Source organism: Pezoporus occidentalis, unplaced genomic scaffold, assembly GCF_034315485.1.
Source record: "Pezoporus occidentalis ecotype Australia unplaced genomic scaffold, CSIRO_AGI_Poc_V1 ctg21, whole genome shotgun sequence".
NCBI lineage: Eukaryota > Metazoa > Chordata > Aves > Psittaciformes > Psittacidae > Pezoporus > Pezoporus occidentalis.
The window spans coordinates 4012638-4035601 of record NW_026913964.1 but is presented as its reverse complement, the minus strand read 5'-3'; the positions used below and the strand labels follow the sequence as shown (position 1 = coordinate 4035601).

Genomic DNA, 22964 nt, shown 5'->3' with positions numbered 1-22964 from the left:
TTCTCATCCAGTGCGTCTGATAGATCTAGGTTAAAATATGTTCCTGATTATATGGAGTTTATTTCCAGAATAAAATCAACTGCAAGGGAAAATAGTTTAATATATTAGCATCTTAAGTGTACTGAAATGGGTGTTTTCAAACAGACATATAAAAAAGATAGCATATTAATGTCTCTGCTTTCGTTATAAAGAATCTTTTTGCCTGTGGACAGTGCTTAAATGGACTTTCTGAATCTCAGCACTTCTTCCAGAGCCTCATATGTACATTTATATTATGAAAACCTGTTTCTTCTGTGATTTGGGTGGCTTTAAAGAATAATAGTCAAGTATTCACATATTTTGAGGACAGGAGCAGTTCCTATACTTACTTGGTGTTTTTCCTGATTTATAGGAACGTTTGGAAGTAGCTGCTCTGACATGTCAAGAAAATTCTCACAAGAGAGTTGCTTCACGTTTAAATGGGAGCTCTTTGGAACATGGAGTAAATAATAAGCACCGACCAAATTCAGCTGGACGTTCAAAGTGAGTATGTCAGTTTGCATGTAGATTTTTCCTTTTCCTCCCAAACATTAGATTTCAAAGTGAAATTTGAAGGCAAGAGAGTACTGTGTCAGATTGCTCAGTTATTTGTTTTGCTGTTGTGTCATCCCCTCTCCTCCACACTTATTTTGGCATGCTTTAATTCATGTGCTATTGGATAACTTGAGAACTTTCCAATTAAGAGAGTCAACTTGGCCCTTAATTTAACATAGTATTTGGCAAACATTGGAAAGCATATTCAGAACATACTTAGTTTCTTAAAAGTATGCAATATGTTGCCAGTTGAAGAAATAAGAAAAATTTTAAATCAATTAATGAAGGTTTTGGAATAGCACAATAAATTAAAGCTTATATTCACCTCAGAGCATGTGCAAGTGTAAAGTTCCCTGTCAGAGAACTGGATAATGCTAATTGCTTTTGCAGAGTAACTTACTGGAGGGAAATTGGAGTTGCTGGAGGGTTCTTTTGCTGGTACATAACTCATCTAGATTAGGGCTGGTGATGATACAGGTAGGCTGGGGGCTTTGGTTTTCTTTTGTTCGTTTGTTTCTGGTTTTTTTTTACTGCCACTTTCCCCCCAGGCTTAAACTATAGAGCTCAGCATGATGTGGCTGCTAAAATCCTGCATTCTTAAACATATATCTTTGCAGTAACTCGCTTAGTATTTTTGAAATTAATGGATATTATTGGATGCAAGTCTCAGAAACCTAATCCTCTTGCAGATTTGATATCTTTAGGGGCTAGGGACTGCAACAGTGTTATCTTTTTGAGTTGGAGAAAAACGTTGTGTTCACATTGCAGACGAGAACGCCAGCTTTCTATTAGTAATAATGAGGAGTCCCCTGGAAATCACGAAGTTTTGAACTTCAGCACGAGTGGTGCTGGACAGCTTATTGTCCATAAAGGAAAATGTCTGGGTAAGCAAAATTACAATTGCAGCTTCAAATACTGGGCTTGGGGCTGTTGTTTTATTGTTGTTGGATTTTTTTTTTGTTTGGGATTTTTTTGAGAGGGGGAACTTACGCAATGTTGGTACCTACAAGCAGCAAGGATGGAGAGAATCTTGTGGATTGTGAAATGTCACAGCCGAGAGTGAAAAGTTACTTTGTGGTAAATAGTTTATATTTTCTTATGACTGTTTTAAGTAAAGATGTGCTACTTCAGATACAATTGCATAACTGAATAGCCATACCAAAAAAAACCACCCATCTTTTCAATATTTTATCCTCTCTACATAATTAAAATAATACTGAAAACTATTTGCTTTTAAATTTAAATAGCTAGGTTGTCAGATAAAAATGGCTACCAAGCAAGAAGTCATTTAGCTTTCAGTAACATGTGAAACCAATAATAAGCACAGGGCTAGAAATGCATACTTGCTCATCTCCTATTGTTGCTAATAGCAGTGCCATCAAAGCAGGAGATATAGCAAAAAAATTAAAATACAATGATAGGAGACTCAGAGCTGAAAGGCCTCCATGAAATGCCCATATGAATGGACCATCAAATGTTTTTATTGTTTGTTTTCAATATAGCACTTCCTCAGTGGTAGGATGAGCAGCCTGGAAGTCTCTGGAGTAAAGGGAATTTTATTTTGTAGCTTGAGGATGTTACTGTGTGTAGAGCTTGGCATTTGCTCGGCAGGAATAACATTTATTAAAACCTGAAATTCTTTAAAATGTGCAGCAATTTTTTGCCAATGTACTGTTCCTTTCATCTGACTACTGCTACATATCATTCAGTCTCATCAGACCTGGTGTTTTCCATACCTACCATGTAGGTATAGATCTTGTTCAATTGTAAGTCAGTTTGGGTTTCTGAAACTGTAGAAAGTGGGCTTAATGGTGTTTATTTAGCATTTGCAGGAGTTCTTGGCAGATCTTAGAAACAAAAGAAGCCCTGTTCCTCTTCTCTCTCTTTCCATGTATAGGCAAGGATGAACAGCTTGGTAAATCGGTGTACAATGCCTTGGAAATTCGCAGTGGAGACTTTGTTTTAATATATGAGTGGGTTCTGCACTGGCAAAAAAAGGTGGGAAGATTTCTTACAATGCATGAAATGGAAAAGATTGAGAAGTGTAAGAAACAGGTAATGCCCATATTTTGCATTTGACTTAATAAAGGTTTAAGTGGGGTTCTGTGCTTTTCTGGAGGCAGCTAGTTTATGTTAAACTTGAGAGGGTGGTGTGGTGATGGGTTTGCAGATGTTGGTGTTTAGAGTATCTGTACCACAGAAGAAGATGGGTATTCAGGAGTTACAATAACATAAATGCAAGACCATGTATTTGTGAATATGCATAAATAACATAATAAAAAATTAGTATCAAGCTTACCTGGCAGAAACCAAAGTTATTCTTGTCCCTTGTATACAATACTTCCTTTTTCAGAAATGATGAGAATATAGTGTATTTTGTATGTTACGTATTTTAGTAGTAATGTGTTCATGATATGACACGTTGCACATTATATTGTTTTTCTCTAACAGCTTCAGGGTGCAGAAACAGAGTTCAGCTCACTAACGAAGCTAAGTCACCCAAACATAGTGCATTATAAATGTATGAACCTTAAAGAACGGGACGATTCAATTGTGGTGGACATTTTAGTGGAGCATGTAAGTGGTTGCAGCCTTTCTACATACTTACACAAAGAGACTCCAGTTCCAGTTGAGCAGTTGCGCCATTATGTGACCCAGATCTTGTCAGCTCTCGACTACTTGCACAATAATTCAGTAGTACACAAATTTCTCTGTGCTTCCAGTATTTTGGTAGATGCTGAAGGAAATGTCAAGGTGACAGACTACAGCATTTCCAAGCGCTTAGCTGATATCTGCAAAGCAGATGTTTTTGAGCAAACCAAAGTTCATTTTAGTGATAATGGTCTTCCCAGCAAACCTGGAAAAAAAGGAGATGTGTGGAGTCTGGGCTTGCTTCTGCTTTCACTCAGCCAGGGCCAAGAAACCAAGGAATTTCCAGTTGCTGTTCCTACCACTTTACCTGCTGACTTCCAGGACTTTCTGGGAAGGTATGTTTGTTGCATTCCTGTGTCTTTTGGTTTCTGTTGTTATTTTTTTTTAAGACTTGGATGGGTTTTTGAAAGAACAACTAGATCCCCCTGTGTCACTAGTTAAAATTTGTAGAGGAGAGGTAATTGCTCCTTCACAGCTAAAGCAGCTAATCTGGGATTTGGGAGAACAAGTCCGGTGCTTTTTTATTCTTTGCCTTGCTGCCATGTTTATGTGCCACGATGGGTAAGTAATTTAATCTGTCTTTGCTTCTGATTCCCATCTGAATTATAACAATGATAATTTCTTAAGTATGAGGAGACCTCTTTGAACATTTAGGCCTGAAATGGAATAGGTTTTTGAACAGTTTTCTCTTGATTTGCTAACAGATGTGTTTGCTTGGAAGATAAGGAAAGATGGACTCCTCAGCAGTTGTTGCAACATAGTTTTATAAACATTCCACGAATGAAAACGCCTGTAGCTGAAGAAAATCTAGATGGTAAGAAACTTATTTCTTTCTGTATACTGCTAAATAAGTGGACTGTGTGCTGCAGTAATAGGAAAAAAGTGAGCTTCGCAAGACTGCACAAGTGTTTTACGTGAGTGAGTATGGTCTTTAACTTCTGTATCCGTGACTAGCTGGGGGTGGGCCTACTGCTGTTGTCTCATTAGTCAAAGCTGATGCTGTAAATTCATCCACCTGTAAATTCATCCTGTAAATTCATCCACCTCCTGTATGGTGTAAATTTCAGCCTTAATTTTGTCCTTAGAAGATGTTTGAATAAGACTTCTTCCCTTGTTACATTCATGTTAGAATCTGTTCCTTTGTCCAGCATGATTAATGTTAGTAATTAAAAACTGTATTAAAGTTTATGCTTGCACCAGAACTTAACTGTAGACAGCAGAACACTTCTGTATTTTAGATTTCAGTTGTACTTGAAGTTACTTAAGTTTTATCTTCTTCTAATGCTTTTTTGGCAGTCCCTTGTGGTTTATCTCCATACCCCATACTGCCAGCAGTGCTGACTTTGATATCCTCTTTACAGATTCGGCAGGCATAGATTGCATTGAGACAGTTGTACCCACCAGTCAGATATCCAGTGCTTCCTTTGTCACAGGAACACAGAGACAATTTTCACGCTACTACAATGAGTTTGAAGAGCTCAAATTACTTGGCAAAGGGGCTTTTGGAGCAGTCATTAAGGTGTGGTAGAAAAGTTATTTCCCTCTGTACAGCCCTTTTTGGTGATGTGTTTGATTTCTCGGAAGCAAAACAATATGCATAGTGTTTGCATGGTTTTATATATTATCTTTTAGTGTGCTGTGCCTGTCTTGTGTTTTTTATCTGGAATAGGCTGATGAGTTTTGTGCAAGGTTGCTGAGAGACTGGGGAGTAGCCTGTCGGTATGGGGAAGCTTGCATTTGAATTGTATTCATTTCCCAGTTGGAAGGAAAACTTCCTCTTACATGAAATTACTCTACTTCTGGCTCTATTTGGTAAGGAAAAGTATTTGACTTTTTAGATTTATTTGAACTTTGCAGGTAAGAAATAACCTTGATGGTTGCTATTATGCTGTGAAACGTATCCGTGTAAACCCTGCCAGCAAGCAATTTCGGAGGATTAAGGGAGAAGTAACATTACTTTCCCGCTTGAACCATGAGAATATCGTAAGGTATTACAATGCTTGGATAGAAAAACATGAACACCCTGTTCCCACGGTGTCTTCATCTGAAACAAACGAAGATAAAAGAATGCCCACCAAAGCCGGTGTCTTCATCTTTAATGCTGAGGAGACAAGTGTTGTGGAAGCTAATGCTCCTCCTCCAGTTTTGACAAGTTCAGTTGAGTGGAGTACTTCGTGTGAAAGATCCTCCAGCAACAAATTCAGTGGAGCTGATCCAGAGTCCAGTGATGATGATGACGATGGTGATGGGGTTTTCTCGCAGTCGTTTCTGTAAGTAGGCTTCAGTATTGGCACTGTAGGGAACATGAACAGAGTTGTTTTTCCAATTTTGTGTCTTTTATCATTCTCACTTCTTTTTAGTTCACTGCATTTTGTTCTGTCTGTTGGCTCAAAATCAATGCATTTGCCAGCAGTCAGATAGCCAGGGAGAGGAAATTTTGCAGTTAAGAACAGCGAGTGTAGAAGGAAAATCTGGGTTTAGGCTTCTAGAATATTCTTATAATTTGTGTCAGAATGCATAACTGTTTATGCTGGATTGTCTTTTCCAACCTTAAGAGTAAAGTTTTTAATAAACAATAATAGAGAAATATTTTCAAATCCTGAAAAATATTTTACTTGTCCTTTTGCTCATGGTAAGTCTTTTGTTTAAGCAAGTAAGTATGCCTCAGTTTTGCTTATTGAGTATACAAGTGGGATTGTACTGATGCAGAGATAAACCTTTCCTTTAAAAGACAGGGATGACAAAGGAAGTGTTATGTGCAAGCAGGATACTTTTGGGGGTTTTGTTTTGGTTTGCTGTTTTTGTTTAAGGCATATGGAAGGTCTTTAACAAAAGCTTAGATTTTTCTATTTTTTTTCTGCAAATAGTTTCCAGATTTATCAGCACCCAAAACTTTTTCTCTTCTTTCTCTTTTTTAAACAGGCCAACCACAGATTCTGAAAGTGAAATAATTTTTGATAATGAAGATGAAAACAGTAAAGGTCAGCTTCCAGTAAGTATAAAGATAAAGCTAGTGAAAATAAAGAGATCATAAAATAGTCTTTGACAAGCAAAGAGGTCAGTTGAGAAGTTTCATTTCAGTTCTGGTGTAAGTACAGAACCACATACGGTTATGTTCCATCAGAGTAAATGTTGTCCCATCGTGAGCTGCATTCACAGAGTCATAGACTCATTAGGGTTGAAAGGGACCTTTGGAGATCAACTAGTTTTTTGTCACTATGTTTATATCAAAATGGTTGGGTGGGGTGGAGGGTGCATTCTATTAAGTAGGTTTTGTATGTTTTAATCTGAATTTTTCTATTATTTGGTTTTTTTTAAACATGCCACACTTTGAGATTTATGTTTCACCCAGATCTTCTTGCATGTTTTTCCTCCCGTGTCTTGTGATGGCAAAACATTACTCATTCTCACTTTGAAAATGAGAGTTGGGTCACACCTGCTTTTGTAGTTTATTTAGAAGCAGTGGCATTACAAAAATGTCAGTAAATTATTTTTATAGATTTTTATGTTATTCAAACATAGTCACAAAAGATGACTTCTCATCAATGCGTTTCAGCCCTTAGAAAATAGTAATATGCATATAAAAATCTCTGGATGGCTTCTTATAACTAACTTTTCTGTTACTCTTAATTGTGATAAAGGATGAAGAAGGGCATGAAAAGAATAACCATGGAGGAGAAGACAGGGCACCAGTCATTCAGACAGTGCATTACCTGTACATTCAGGTACAAACTGACTTGAATTTTCAGATAAAATGATAGGGTTTATTCCAGCCTGCAGAGATTAATTGCTGGTTTTCATGAGGGAAGTAATGACCTTTAAAATTGCAGATGAGGCCAAGATGAATCTTGGTTTTGCAATAGACTGGTTTTCTGAAAGGCTTGGCTGGTGGCAGCGCACGTGGCTTGTTACGCCTTCTAAGGTTCTTAGAATCATAGAATCAGCTAGGTTGGAAAAGACCTTTAAGATCATCAAGTCCAACCGCTACCCAAGGACTGCCAAGACCACCACTAAACCATGTTACTAAGGACCTTGTCTACACATTTTTTGAACAGTTCTAGGGACAGTTCAATGCTTGATCATCCTTTTTGGTGAAGAAATTTTTCCTAATATCCAGTCTAAACTACCCCTGCTGCAGCTTGAGGTCGCTAGCTCTTTTCCTATCACTTACTACTCGAGAGAAGAGACCAACCTCCACCTCACTACAACCTCCTTTCAGGTAGTTGTAGAGAGCAGTAAGGTTCCTCCTGAGCCTTCTCTTCTCCAGAGTAAAAATCCCTAGTTCCCTCAGCTGTTCCTCATAAGACTTGTGCACCAGGCCCTTCACGTTGCCTTCTTCTGGACTCACTTCAGTGGCTTCGCTGCTTTTGTCTTGTTTTTAACATTTATGCTCAGAATATGCTACTCTGCAAGCTTGTACTGCTGTCCCAGAAAATGGGATAGGACCCATAAGTGAATGCATTTTTTCTACCTATAAAAGACAGCTCTCGGGAAAATTGCAAACAGTTGAATATTTTGGTGATACTGTTTGCTCCTGACCTGTGTGTTGCAGGACCAGCCATTAATATGCACATAGATACAAGTTTTGATGGTCTGTTTTCTTGACAAAACTGCTCTTTCTTCCCTCTGTCCCCTACCACTGCATGACTGAAGATGGAGTATTGTGAAAAGAGCACATTAAGGGATACTATTGACCAAGGATTATATGAAGACACCAGTCGGCTTTGGAGGCTTTTCCGAGAAATTTTAGATGGATTAGCTTATATCCATGAAAAGGTTAGTAAGTATGACACTTACGACCTGTCCATAATATCTGTGTAATGTCTTTCTCTGTGTGGGTTTCTTCATATTCCATTCATTTTGGGATGTTTATTAGCAAGGTTTGTTCCCTGCCCTTCCCATTATTAATCTGTTCTAGGGGGTTAGAATATTTTATCATAAACCTGAATTTTATAATGAACCACTTCAGATTTTTCCCTTTGTCACAAAAATTTGATCGCCTTTTAAAAACTTTTTCTTGTTTTTGGTATCTGGTAGCACTGATTATTGTTCCTAGCTTCTGGGCTACAGTCTGTAGTCTTACTTCAAAATTAAGTATCAATGACTTATTACAGTGGGAAATCTACTGCATTAAAAGTATGTAATACGATTTTTCTAGTCTATTACAGAGTTTTAGTTTGAATCGTGTTTATTGTTTAATATTCTATTAGTCTTTATTTTTTTTGTTCTGCTATAATAGGGAATGATCCACAGAGACTTGAAACCTGTGAACATTTTTTTAGATTCAGATGATCATGTCAAAATTGGTGATTTTGGTTTAGCTACGGATCATCCAGCAAATGCAGTAAGTACAGCTGAAAGTGAAAGAAAAACCCCCTTGAATTTGGTGTTGCAATAGCGTGAAAGGTGAAAATAAAACATAAAAACATAGTTCTCATTGGACTTTATACTGTGAATGCCATAAACTTGTTTGTTTCTAAGGTTCTAGAGTTAAACCATGTATTGTCAATCAAAGCACTAAGAAAAGCCAACAGAAGCATTTCAAGTGCCATTTACAGTATGTCTGTTTTCCTGATTTCAGGTGGTCTCTAAACAAGAAGAAAATCACTCAGATAGTTCTGCTATGTCTGACCCATCAGGTTAGTTGTGTAGTGGCTTATACTAAATTATTTTAAGCCATCACTTTTATTTTGCAGTCTTGTATAATCTGTTAGAACTTCCATTCATTCTTTGAAGATAAAACCTGTTTTATTTGGTGGGCGGGGGGGGAAACAACCTCCGACTTTGGGTAGATATGCTACATATAATCTTTCAGTTTTGACTGGTATCTAAAAATGAATTTGCTTCCACTGCTAGCCTTTTGCCGTAGATATCAGTGCTTTTCTCAGAGTGACGTGTATAGAGATTCTCTATATCTGTTCCATTTGCACTTCTGTTCTCTTGCCTGTACAGGACAATTTCAGGAGTCAAGGGATTTTTGTTTGGTTGGGTTTTTTTTTAACACCTGTAACAGGCTGCATTTTGTGTTTTGTGTAAAATATAGTACATTGTATGTCTTAAGGTGAGTGTAATAGAAGTGAAATATAGTTGTATTACTTGTGTGCTGACGTACTGCAATTCTATAAAGTAATATGTAAGTTTAGCTACTATAGATAGACATGGATACTTGACCTGTGAAGGGAAGAACTGCCTGTTTTGCAAACTGTTCTCACGTAGGTTTCTCTGAAGAAGGACTGCCTTCCAACCTAGCATAAATGGGGAAAGAAAATGAATGTGTCTTTTCTTGACTTTTATGCTGTATTTCTCTCACACTTTCTTGAAACTTTTTCATCTTTTGCCACATAGGTAATTTGACAGGGATGGTTGGCACTGCACTGTATGTCAGCCCAGAGGTCCAAGGAAGCACTAAGTCTACATACAATCAGGTATGATTAGAATAGATTTAATAAAAAGGTAGCATGGAATCCAAGGTACAGTTTAGGTCATTCCTGCTCAATAAAGGTAAATTCAAGGTGGAACAGGGAGTGGGGGTACTGCTGTGATAAGCAAGGGAATGAGAAATACTCCTTTGAGAGGAGAGCAAGAGTGAAAGGATGTGGGCAAGTCAGTTTTTCTGCCTGGGCTGTGACTGTGACTAGGCGCAAGCAACTTCAATTTGAAAGGACGTGATCATGGAGGACCTTGAGTAAAAATGAGTAGGTTATAAATCTTACAGTCTTTAATGAAGGTGAAAAGTCATCAGAAGTATATATTGCTCTCCTAAATTCCTAGACTTGATTTTTGGGTGGTAGGGATACTTTTTTTTTTTTTTTTTCCATTTGCGGATCCTGTTTCTATGCAGAGATGAGCTGAATTTCAAAGCAGAAGCCTTTTTATAGAGGGAGGTCTTTACATCATGGCAGTGCTGTGATGATAAAAGGTATTGAAGTCTGACAGGTTTGGACTGTGCTGTTTAACAAAACACAAAAACCAAAACAAAACCACAAAAAAAACACCCCTATCTCTGGCTATAATACACTGTGAAATTTAGCCAAAACATTGTTATTTTTCTGCTATCATCAACTGCAGAGAATTCACAGATATTACATTGAAAGTTTCCCTTTTTTATTTTCCCTTAGAAAGTGGACCTGTTCAGTCTGGGTATAATATTCTTTGAAATGTCTTACCATCCTATGAGTACTGCATCAGAAAGGATCTTCGTTCTTAGTCAGTTAAGACTGGTAAGTACACAGATACAAAAGATACTAATCCTTTGCGTCAGATAGTTTGTTAAGAGAAGGATGCAAAACAGAGTAAAGCGTTTCCACAAGGAGTGCTTAGGGAAAAAAAAAGTTTATAAAATATATAATGAAAAGTGAAAAATAAGATTGGAGCTGGTACTGACATTCCCTTAATGCGCTGTGGTATTACCATCAGTCAGTGTTCTCTCTCTGAAATTTTTATAGTGCAAAACATCAAAGTTGTAAACGTCAGAAAAAGACGTCATGTTTTCATTTCACCCGCTTTTAGACCCAGTGAGTTGCTCTCAGGAACCGGTTGGTATTTGTAGTTGGTAAATTTTTGTGATTATGGGTTGTATCTTCATTATACAGAACATCATAAAAGAAGTTCAGTGACATTCATTTTTCCCTTTAGCACTTCAAACTGAAATTGCGTGTGTTTTTTTTCTGTGGTTTTTTTTTGTTTGGTGGGTTTTGGTTGTTTTTTTGGTTTTGTGTTTTTTTCCCATGAGCAATATAAATGCTTAGTTTCTCTGTTTAAATGCGTAGAATTTAAAAATAAGACTGGCCTGACCAAGCTGGACTGCATGTTATAATCCTATGTGATTTTTGTTTTTTATAGCCTATTATTGTATTTCCTAAAGACTTTGATGAAGTCAGTCATGCAAAGCAGGTAATTTTGAAGATACTTTAATTATTAGGTGTTCACTGTCAAGAAACATTTATTATCATTTTTCCCCACTTAATTTTAAAATAACGATCTCTTCCAAGTTCTTGTTACATGACACTGGAACAAAGTAAGGAGAAAAAAGTTGACACGGAATTACACAAAATTCCCTAAGCTCAGTCATAAAGAAATGTGGAGTTCATGGGCATACCTTTTAATCTCTGAAGGACAATTTTAGGCTAAGACAAATGCAGCTGTATTGATTAACTCTGAAAATTTCAGAAGAAATCTGTGTCACAGAACAGAGAGAGTTGTGCAAGCTAGATTGACTGCACTGAGCTTGTAGAGTTGTCAAGAGGTGTTATGAATGCCTCCATGGCAGATAAATGTGCAGTGTAATCCTCTCTGGACCATCTAGATAACTTTTATCTTGTGCTAGTGAACTCTTCGTTGAACATTAGCATTATCTTTTTGTCTGTTATGCCTGTGAAATGACAATCTGCCTGTTACTAGTACCATACAAATGTTTCCCTCTAGTAAAGTTTGCTGTAATATGCCAGGAAGATTTCCCCCTTCTTTATTATGTGTAACTATCAGATCTTTGTTGTTATGCGTATGATTCTGCTTTCTTTGTTGATAAAGAGATGCCAGAGATAGCATAACAGAACAACAACGGATACTACATATTTTGTCATCCCAGGAGGCATATTTCTAAAAGCTTTCATGTTTTAGTAAATTTTATTCAAATAATAACACAAGAAAAGATATTCAGAATTTAAAAAACAAAGAATATTCACCCCAAAAATTCAGATCCTGCTTTTTTAGTCCCCTGTGGAGCCTCATATTTTTTTATTAATATGAGGTGACTGGGAAGTTTGTTATAAGTACTGCTAATGTCTGAGTTTTTTTCTAAACTATAACATTCATATTTATTTTGTAGAGATCAGTTATTACATGGCTCCTGAACCATGATCCTGCAGCACGACCAACAGCTGTGGAGCTGTTAAAAAGTGAACATCTTCCACCACCACAAATGGAAGAATCTGAACTCCACGAAGTACTGCACCATACCTTAACTAACGTGGATGGAAAGGCCTACAGGACTATGATGAGTCAGATATTTTCGCAGCGTGTATCTCCAGCTATAGATTATACCTATGACAGTGATATGTTGAAGGTTTGTAGGTGTTTAGGGGATGCATGTTGTTTCAGTTTTTTCCATGTTAGATTAAAAAAAAAGTTTATATGGGTAGACTCTTAACATGTTTGAAAGAATTGCATTCTCTCTTGAAATCAGCCTTCACGTTAGTTCCCATTTAAAGCTATTGCCTGTACTATGTGAGCCTGAATAACCACTTCCCATTTAAAACTTAACATTCATTCTTCATGGAAGAAACAAGCAATATTTGATTATAGCAGGTTAAGCTTTAAGCTTATATCCAGATGATTACTTTCTTTACTCTTAATTTCTATCAAACTAATGCTACTTGTATCTGATTGCCAACAGAATGCGTTGCCTCTGACTGTTTTCTTCCCTGTCTAATCATGGCAATCAAAGTAATCCTTCTTGGTTTCTCAGCTTTTAAACATTTCTAAATCTGAAGAAATACAAGGTAATATAGCACAATAATGCTTTTCATAGCTCTAGTTATTTTTTATTACAGTGGGATGAGATAGCAGAATGCTTATTGCCTATATTACATGGAATAATTGCCTGTATTACCTGGAGTGTTCATGGCATATAAATTATATATGTACTTTTTATTTGTGATGGTTTCAGGGTAGTTTTTCTGTTTGGGCAGCCAAGATACAGCAGCATGTATGTGAGATTGTCAGCCGGATATTTAAAAGACACGGTGGGTGTGTTCACCAGAGTTGTTCCTTTAAATTTTTTTATGATTGAATGGATTTAAGAGAACAGAATGGTTTTACTGCTGTCACAGAGTAAGAAGCTTCACAGACTTTGAAACATGTTTTCATTCTGGAAAAAAAATGAGGGATGGCATATATATATTTTTTTTCTGTTAGACTGTATTGCTGTCTCTAATGGTTAGAAGCATTTCCTTGTATTTGGGGTGCTTTTTTTCCCCCTGATTAAAAGTTTATGTTGACATCTAATTGAAGAAGTGAGTAAAGCTTCCATAACAAAATAGCCATTTGAGAATCAGTAGAGAATTTAAAACAGGAAAGTATTTTTCAGAGATTAGTGATATTATTGTTAATAGTTAGGTTTCAGTTAAGATTGGATTTATACAGATAGATGGTTGCAAAATAAAGCCAGAAAAAAGGGTATTAAATAATTTACAGTGAACCATAAACACTTCTAGTATGTTTTTGAGGCACAGGATGCTATATGTCTGAACAATTTTTGTTCTCCATAGAAGTGCCTCTAGATCAAAACAGTACTAGTGGTATCTGTAGAGTTTCTCATCTGTTGCATATGCATGCTTTTGTGAAAGGTGGTGTTCAAAAAGGGAGGCAAAGTGAGGATTCTGCTGGTGCTATGTAACTGGCAGTTCTCTGTTTCTCTGTGAGGGTGCCTGCTGAACCCAAGAAGTATGCAAGATGGAACATCTGTTTGATGGCATTGTTTAAAGAGTGGAGGAGGAAAGTCTATTAAAGACACTTGAAATAATGTAATTTTTTAAAGGCATTGGTTGAGATTATCATGGTCTGCAAGATTGTTTGTGAGCTTGTTGCATAAAGCAGATGTTACTTCTGAAATGCAAGGTAATAGTATTTTACTGGTTTTGTGCAGGAGCCATCAAGCTGCATACTCCACTGCTAATGCCCAGAAATAAAAAACTATATGAACATAATGAAGCTTCCTATTTCATGGATCACAGTGGGATGCTGGTAATGCTTCCATATGACCTCAGGGTAAGTAGTTTCCTCTCTGCAGACAAAGCTGGGTTTGAATAGTCCTGTGATGTTTGTAGATACCTTTGATTCACTAGTGGCAAATCTGGTTTAAGCTTACACTGCTTCAGCATTTCAGAAGAAGTATATCTTACACAGGTAAAAATAGTGCCATATTGTAAGTGTAATCGATGTTACTGCTGTTTGTGGAGTTTTTGTGGTTTGTTTGTTGGGGTTTTTTCTTCCACATGTAAGAGACACTTTTCCAGTTGTTGGCGCAGGAGTCACGGACAACGCAGAGACGATCAATGTGATCAAGCTATTGCCAAATTTATTACAAAGCCTTAACTCTTTATATACTGTTTCTTACATGCAGTTACAGTGATTTGGCATATTATGATTGGATACATGTCTTGAAGACCCTTAGTGACTAACATATAATTGGTTAAGCACAGGTGTGAGAACTTGACCTCGAAAGCTTGCCAGCAGTCTACAGTTCTGATTAACTCCGTGAATTCCAGCTTCTTCTTATCTTGCTTGCTTAAGCTTCTTCGGGCCTCTCATGGCCTTGCTGTATCTTTCAGGATTGTTCAGAGTTTATGTACTAATTATGCATTCTCCCATGAGAACACTGTCTCCACATCCAGTGACCAGTGAAAATTCTAGTATTTACATCCCTTTCTTATTTATAGAGAATGTGAGTAACATTCTGTCCAGTTTTGTGTTTCTCAAACAGATGTTGTCAAGGATCAGTCTACTCTTGGGAGGAATTGCTGTTTGAGCACTTTACAGTCTGGGATTCCTCTCTCAGTCACACCAAATTATGTGCAATGGTGGCCTCATTAATTACCTTGCATTTAAAACCTAAATGCTTTGTGGTTTTTGTTTACTAGTGACAGTTAAAGAACATGACTTTTTATACTCCATTTCACTAATGTAAGGTCAGTTTGACTTGTCTTTCCTTTGCATTTATAAGATCAAGCTATACAATGTGATTCCTAATTAAGGATTTGTGTGGGATCCACAAAATTGATTTTTCTGTAGGAATTACTTGTTCGGAAAATGTGTCAACCAAAGATTTATTAAAAAATACTCCTTTTATGTAAGCAGCAAAATAATCTGCTTGTACATTTTAATATGCTCATAGTTGATTTATGATGCATTTTGCATGCAGTAGGGTAATTAAGAAATGTCCTTGTGTTCCTCTCCAAGCTCTTTTAGGAACTTGGCAGGGAGGGAAATGTTATTATTTAAAACTTGGAGCAAGAATGATTAATATTACTTGGCTATGGCAAATATTTAAGGCACTTACAGATGTGAGAGTACAAGTGTTACTGCATGGTAGTAATCTCAGGAGCCTAGTCAGAATATCTTGTTTCAACAATTTATATATATTTTGTTTTTCAGATTCCTTTTGCAAGATTTGTAGCTAGAAATAATATATCAAACTTGAAAAGGTAAGGGATATAGAGATAACATTTTGCACAAGTGCTGTGCTTTATGACAGTGACCTCTGAAGATGCTAATTCTTTCTTCAATGTTTCCTTTAGATACTGTATAGAGCGAGTTTTCAGACCTCGGAAGTTAGACCGCTGTCATCCTAAAGAACTTCTAGAATGTGCATTTGACATTGTAACATCTACTGGAAATAGCTTTTTGCCTATAGCAGAAACAATTTATGTCATTTCAGAAATCATTCAAGAGTTTTCAGTGCTACAGGTAGATTCTTTAATTATGCCCTTTGTTCTCTTTCCATCCTAAAATGTTAATCTAAGTAAATATTTAGTCTAATGTCTTCAAAAAGGGTAGTTCCTTTAACCTTAGCTAGAGGCGTTTTCACATTTTATCATTAGTCAATTATAGAACACTGTGATTTAAATAAAAAATACGTTTCATAGGTAAACTTAAAATGAAGCATAGGTTTGTGTGCAAAGGAAATATTGATTGAATATTTACAGTGCCACTGAAGTAACGTATTTCTAATGTCAGGTAGGTGATTATTGTAGAATGGGACAAGCCTTGTCAGTCTTAGTTACAGATGGGAGGCAAGGTGGTGGAAGGAGGGGTCTAAAGTGAGTTTTGAGCTATTATTAAATCTTTAGAAATTATTGTTGTTAATGTTACTATTACTAAGCAAATGGAATGCAAGTAAAACTTTTTCTTTCTTCCTTTTGTTTACCCTTTGCTAGGAAAGAAATTACAGTATTTACTTGAACCACACTGCCTTACTGAAAGCTATACTTTTGCACTGTGGGATACCAGAGGATAAACTCAATCAAGTCTACATCATTCTGTATGATGCTGTGGTAAGTGATTACTTATAGATCTAATCTCTATAATCATCACTGTAGAGTATCTTGTTTTGTGGAGTTGTCTCTGAAAATGAGTAACAGTCCGTTGCCAGAATAACCAGGAATAGCTATAAGAAACAGAACTATCTTTGGGCTGTAAAATTAGATTAATTCCTTTTGTGTTACTTCTGGGATGTTTTCAGATGTTTTAAGATTTTTAGATGTGTATTTATGAGATAATTGTTCACCTGTGTAACTAAGAACTGGTAGGCAATTCAATAAAAACTTCAAAATGTATCTCAATATCATGTTGGTCTTTCCTACCGTATAAGCAGAGAAAATAGATGAAATCCATTTAAATAATTAAGGTAAGGTTTAAATCCCAACAAAGTGCATGTCTGCATAAGCACAGCTTAAGTTGGTATTTGTATGCTTTTTGTTGCTTCTTGAAATGAAGCTGAGTAAGGCTCACTACAGTATTGGTGGAAAATATGTTATTTATTGGTTTTGTTCTTTTACAGTATTATTGCAGTTTGTAAGTGCAACATTTAATTAAAAGCATTGGAAAGTTGTGTTTTAATTTTTCTCAGCAATAGTAATTTTTTGGTAACTCAGTTGCTGAACACGTTTGAATCTGTTTCTTTTGTAGACTGAAAAGCTAACTAAAAGAGAAGTAGAAGCCAAATTCTGTAATCTTTCTCTCACATCAAATAGTGTAAGTAATTTTAATTCAGTGATAATTTCTCTGTAACTTGCCGTAACTCAGTAATACTTTATTTATTTTGCAGGTTAATCAGCCAGAGTAAGTAAAATAAATGGTTACATCTGTTATTCAAAATAGATCAGTCTAATTGGAAGTGAGTCTGATTTTGTTCCTTCTTCTTTCTGAAAGTTGGTATTGCAACTCTCCAAGTTTCTTTCTGCTTTTAAAAATATTTTTTGGACTATGGAAGCAATTGAAGGATAAACAGAATATTTTACAGTGGTATTTGGTAAAATAAACTGAGAGAAACTTGAGAAAAAAAAAAGTCTGCAAATGTTGATGAATGTACATAAGGAGTTGAGGTTAACTTCTGGACACCCTGAGGAGTCTTGTGCCTGTCCATTCCTTTCCTCAACTCACTAGGTGAAAATGGGCTGCTAGGCTAAACAAACAAAAGAGGCAGATATTTTATTCACACGAAGTCTAGGTTTTTTTTAGATGTGATCTGTTGTGAGTGCTGTCAGTGGTGCTACCTATATTTTTTTTCTTTGGTTTTTGCTTTTAGCTTTCTCGGCTCTACAGATTCATTGAACAGAAGGGAGAAGCAAGTAATGTATTTCCATTTTTAAACACAATGATAAAACAAAAGCCAGGTGTCACTCAGCTGCTGAAGCATGGCATGAAGGATTTAGAGGAAGTCATTGGTCTTTTAAAGCAACTTGGAATAAAGCTTCAGGTTTGTAAAATACTCTGCTAATAAATTAATGGCTTTATAGGCTGCTGGGCTTTGTAATTTGCCAGGAAACAAAGTAGTCATATTTTAGAATAGAAAAACCACATCGAAGTGTCTTTTGGTGGCAAGTAATAATACTGGCACTGATTCCTTTTAAGACCTCTTCCAGTCAAAAGTCTCTGGTTTAATCTCTGTCTAATGACATACAGACTACCATTTTTTTCTTCCCCAACCCAGACTGAAGACATCACTTAGAGCATAAAGGAATTTTTAAATTTTGAAACAAACTAAATATTTTAAAAATACAGAAAGCTGTTGACTACTGAAGTCCTCCCCACCTCCACCTTCCTTGAGGCTTGCTGTTTGGGTTTTCTGCTATAGGTCTCTTGGGATGCTTTAACATTAAAACATGATTTTCTTATTTTTATTTAAGGAGTGTTTCTGTATGTCTTCCTTATGAAAACGTTATGTTTTCAATCCTTGCTGTTAACAGAAAATCAATTATACTAACTATAATACTGGTAAAGGTCTTGTACACATACTCATTTTTATTTTACAGGTTTCTATAAATCTGGGGCTTGTATACAAAATACAGCAGCACAATGGAATTATCTTTCAGTTTATAGCATACATCAAAAGAAGACAAAGAACTGTGCCTGAAATTCTTGCTGCGGGGGGCAGGTATGATCATCTGGTATGTACTCATTTCTATTTATTTATTTATTTAAACCATACTCATTTCTATCTATCTATTTCTTTATTTTAACCACAAAAAAATGAAACACCTTTTTGACATTTTGCAGAGATAATTATTTGGGTCTTCCATTTTGTTTTTGTCTTGTTTTGAGATTCCACAATTTAGAGGGCCACAGATGGTAGGACCTGTTCCTTCAGCTGTTGGAGTCAGCATAGCTATAGATAAAATAACTGCTGCTGTTTCCAGTGTGGAGGATTCTGTAAGTCTTTGGAGGGGGGCGGGATATAGGGCCTTTGTTTGTTTGTTTACTCCTGACAGTTTACTAACCTAATTGTAGCCACAGATGGGTAAAAACAAAGATGTTCAGCTGTGTCCCAAAATAACAGCATACTGAAATAGACAGTAAATATTGAGATTACCTGTTTTCTTCTGTGTTTCTCTGCAGAGAATTATTTAGTTTATTAATAAAAATATATTGTTTAATAAGAATTAGGGAAAGAGAAGAGGATCTTCAGGCTTATACCCCTTTTTTAAAAATTTAAATGAGACATCTTCCTCAGCCTGTAGATTGTTGCAGGTAGAAGAGTAGTAGCTAATAAGTGTAGTAGCTAATAAGTGCTACTTTGCCCCTACCACTTCTGCCCTTATAAAAGTATATAGGAGGTGGAAATGGAAAGAAACTTAAGAAAATGGACTATTTTGTACAGTGTCACACAGTTTTACTTGGTTGTGGAATGTGCGTTTTACAAACTTCTCTTTATAAGAATAGATTAACATTGCTAAGCAGAAAAGGGAAGAACAGAATAAGCTAGGATACTTTGCAAGCTGAGGCTATGCAGATGCTTTTTATCAACGAGCAAGCTTCAGTGGCTCTCAAACATGCTCAGGTAGATTGTGGCTCTAAGAAGAGATGGATCTAACCTGTTTTTTCAGCTTGATGGATTTTGAAAAGCATTAGCATATTTATCCTCTTTGTTACTTTCACTGCCTTATGAAGGGGGAAAAGGAGGTCTCATGGCTAATACTATCCCTCTTGTTTTTACTTTCCCTTCAGGTTTCTGTCAGCTCATGTGACCTGCTGGTTGTAAGTGTTGGTCAGATGTCCATGGGTAGAGCTATCAATATTGTTCAGAAACTCTGGACTGTAGGAATTCCAGCCGAAATAATGTATGACTGGTCCCAGGTAGAATTCCTGTCTCTCTGTGTTAATTATGTTGTTGATGTCTTTAAGATAGTGCAGCCTGAGACTGCCCTTTTTCAGTTTTTTCTAGGTTTTTTTTATGAGTTACAGACTCTTAAAACTGAGCATATAGCACACTGTTCAGATGCAATAATTGTAAGATTCACTGGGCTTGCAGCATTCTTCCTCTCTACATCCCAGCATACCTAGAAGTGCGATGCAGTATCTTTATGCACTCCTCTAAGCAGGAATAAATTAAGTGAGCTTCCCTAATTATACATGGAGAGCAGAGTCCAAGGCCTGTTGAAATCAAAGGGGGAAAAGTTGCATAATGAATTTAAAATTACTATAGCTCAAATTAAGTGAAGTGGAGATGCTTCAAAGCAGAAGCATATTTGTACCAGCAAAGGCAGTGAATTTTCCTTTCAGTGAGGGCTGCAAGTGAAATCCCTGAGTTAATCCTTAATAAGGGCATGTCTAGAACAGAACGGTAACATTGACTTTTAAATCTATCCACATGGCTGAAGACTAGTAGGTACAGGGGGAATATTGACACCATTCTACTCTTAGAAAAAGTTTAGTAAACTCAGCTACTAGATACACTATGGGGTACCCGTGTTGTTCCTGGAGAGACGTGTGGTAAGAGAGGGAGAGAAAGTGGCAAGCTGAGTTGTGCTCCTTTTGTCTGCAGCTGAAACCAGAGCTTTATCCCCTACTGCCTCACTGGAGTAGGGAGCTCCATGGCAGTGAGGAACTCCCTTCCAATAGCAGTGGAGGTTACCTGAGGATTATGAGTCTAGGTCACCTTTAATTATGTCAGTTGGTGACTAACAGAAGAAGTGCTGTGCAGTTGTCCATTCTGATTCATGTGCTGCAGAGCAGACAGTTTTGAGCTCACTCCCTTAATTGCCTGATTTCTTTGTAATCTTTCACTGTAACATTTCCAATGGCTTCAGTCCCTCAAAACGAAAAAAATCCAGATCATAATGCTTTTTCTATGATCACCCTGGGCTCTCTTCTTCTTGCAGTTCTTTAAAGTAATGAAGATTTTGAGTAGTTCTTGTCTCTGTCTAATGCTGTCTTGCAGCCGACTCCTAAATCAGCATAGCAAGCCCTCCAGTAAAGCTGACTTACATCATTCTCATCACTGATAGTGATGTAAGGCAGCCTCAGGCTGATGGCTGGAGTCAGCTTTCATGACGAAGTACCAGTCATGCAGGACTGACATATTACTGAAAGTTGCAGAGAGTGGGGTGGTGGCTGTTGGATTGATGTTGTGTTGCATGTTTTTACAGTTATCTGTAAAATCTTTGCTTCTAGATCCAGCTAGCCCTTCCATGTGGGAATTAGGACTGCAAGGCTTAGACATTCTCTTTGTCTAGTGTAGACTTAAACAGATTTCAACTTTCAAGGAGCATTAGGTGTATAAATACATGCGTAATGAAGTTTCAGCTCTTGGACTTGTTAATAAAGCTTTCTTCTCTTAGAAGCTTACATAATCAGTGTAGCTGCTGCATAAAAGTTGTTTTAATGAAGGACAGAAGACTTAAGTTTATTGCTTAAGTAATAATTCCATAATCTGTCGAATTTTGGTCCCATTCCCCTTCCCCTGTTCCCATTTCAGTCACAAGAAGAACTGCAAGAATATTGCAGGTGTTCTGGGATTATGTATGTGGCCCTTGTGTCAGATAAAGAAGGAAGTCATGTGAAGGTGAGTGTGGGACCAGAGGATGCTTGATGGTGTTACAGACTTGTAATCTGTTCTGCATTTCTTTTTTCAAGATCATTATTATTTTCACTAAAGTATCCAAGTAGATGAAATTCAATAAATACAGTTTCACTTGATAAGTAGTGGAATGTTTTTCTGAAGCTTTTTATCCCTCCATAACACTGTTATTTACAGACCCCCTTTCCTCTAGGAAAGTCCAAAAAGAAATGCAAACATGCTGACTTTGAGTCATTGGTGTCTTTATGTGGAAAAAGGTTTCTGTTGTCTCTGATTTCTTTGAAACTACAAAAATAATGAGATGACTCAGTGATGTTTCCAGTTCCAGCTTTCTGAGATACAAAACAAATACAGAATGATAGAATAGTTAGGGTTGGAAAGGACCTCAAGATAATCTAGTTCCAGCCCCTCTGCCATGAGCAGGGGGCCTCACCCTAGACCATGTTGCCCAAGCCTTGAACACTGGCAGGGATGGAGCATTTACCACTGCTTTGGCAACTTGTTCCAGTGCCTCACCACCCTCACAGGGAAGAACTTCTGCCTTATATCCAACCTGAAAATATAAAATTACTAACTGTAAAGATAAATACAAAGACAGCTAAAACATAAATCTAAATCAATCCATGTAGTTCAGACAGGTAGAGTGAACCACATTCCTTGTATCTGTAAGCTGAGGTTAAGATGGAAAGTCTGGACTGTGTCACAAGGTGAATTACCACTTTCTGTGCTCTGCAGCCTCTGGTTTTGGAATCTTTCCAGAAGTTAAAAGTTTTAAAATATTGTTGATTCTGGATCATTAGAAAAAAGATCATTAGTTTTGGAATAAAAATTCCTTCTTTGACTGAAAAATAGTAACCATTTTACAGCATCTGGATGGCCGTGTTACCTGGTCAGTGGGCATTACAAAAATATTTTCCACTTACTACTGGCATTGTCATTATAACTGTGCAATAACTGCATAAATAAGTAGATTTTGATGATGAGGATGCAATATATCAGTGTTTTCCATGAGACTATTACAGAGCAGTTCTCTGAATACAGCTTTATTGAAGCAAAACCAACAAAGAACGTGCTAAGGAGGCAAATGGTGTTGTTACTGAATAAGATGGAGCAGATACTCAAAGTTTTGAATGTTTGAGTCTGTAACTCATGCAAACTGAAAGGCAGGCCTTATTCAAATATAATTCCTTAACTAAAAAAAAAACAAAAACAAACCAAATATGATATTAATGATGTGGTATTTGCACCCATGAACCATTCTGTTAAAAAATTATTACCTACTAAATACAAGTAACCAAACTCTTTTAAGCTTTGGGAATGCAGAGTAAATTGGTTGGGAAAAAAAAGTCTAATCAGATTTAACTGGCAGTGATTGATTGGTCATGATGTTAGCTTCATACCTTTGAATGCTTCACCTTAATGAGTGAATATTCCAGTTTGGTTTTGACTAAATTTGATAAAAGTTTATTCATATACTATTAATCAAAAATCTTAAGACTCACTGAACTACATCATAGGTGAAATCCTTTGAGAAAGACAGACAGACGGAGAAAAGGATTTTAGAATCTGACTTACTAGATCACCTGATGCAGAAACTGAAAACTAAAAACTGTGATGAAAGATGTAGTAGGTAAGTAACATAAAATGTCAATGTGAATAGTCA

General features: G+C 36.7%; 1 protein-coding gene across 3 annotated transcripts in view; it reads left to right on the top strand.

Moving 5' to 3' along the window:
• Positions 1 to 22964, top strand: part of EIF2AK4 (eukaryotic translation initiation factor 2 alpha kinase 4) — a 38315-nt gene that overhangs the window by 7660 nt on the left and 7691 nt on the right. For 2 of the 3 annotated variants that reach the window (XR_009964938.1, XM_062619297.1), the window contains exons 6-33: positions 392 to 522; positions 1342 to 1457; positions 2471 to 2628; positions 3025 to 3560; positions 3930 to 4039; positions 4587 to 4744; positions 5083 to 5495; positions 6148 to 6217; positions 6867 to 6950; positions 7879 to 8001; positions 8465 to 8569; positions 8807 to 8864; positions 9571 to 9650; positions 10344 to 10445; positions 11068 to 11118; positions 12053 to 12289; positions 12893 to 12968; positions 13871 to 13992; positions 15379 to 15428; positions 15522 to 15690; positions 16161 to 16277; positions 16912 to 16977; positions 17531 to 17701; positions 18258 to 18392; positions 18547 to 18654; positions 19450 to 19578; positions 21200 to 21286; positions 22819 to 22931. Coding sequence is in view for 2 of the 3 variants with exons in the window: in XM_062619297.1 (XP_062475281.1) it covers positions 392 to 522; positions 1342 to 1457; positions 2471 to 2628; positions 3025 to 3560; positions 3930 to 4039; positions 4587 to 4744; positions 5083 to 5495; positions 6148 to 6217; positions 6867 to 6950; positions 7879 to 8001; positions 8465 to 8569; positions 8807 to 8864; positions 9571 to 9650; positions 10344 to 10445; positions 11068 to 11118; positions 12053 to 12289; positions 12893 to 12968; positions 13871 to 13992; positions 15379 to 15428; positions 15522 to 15690; positions 16161 to 16277; positions 16912 to 16977; positions 17531 to 17701; positions 18258 to 18392; positions 18547 to 18654; positions 19450 to 19578; positions 21200 to 21286; positions 22819 to 22931 (3875 nt within the window). In the remaining variant the exon portion in view is untranslated. The remainder of the gene's footprint in view (positions 1 to 391; positions 523 to 1341; positions 1458 to 2470; positions 2629 to 3024; positions 3561 to 3929; positions 4040 to 4586; positions 4745 to 5082; positions 5496 to 6147; positions 6218 to 6866; positions 6951 to 7878; positions 8002 to 8464; positions 8570 to 8806; positions 8865 to 9570; positions 9651 to 10343; positions 10446 to 11067; positions 11119 to 12052; positions 12290 to 12892; positions 12969 to 13870; positions 13993 to 15378; positions 15429 to 15521; positions 15691 to 16160; positions 16278 to 16911; positions 16978 to 17530; positions 17702 to 18257; positions 18393 to 18546; positions 18655 to 19449; positions 19579 to 21199; positions 21287 to 22818; positions 22932 to 22964) is intronic. The other variant, XM_062619298.1, reaches the window with a different exon arrangement.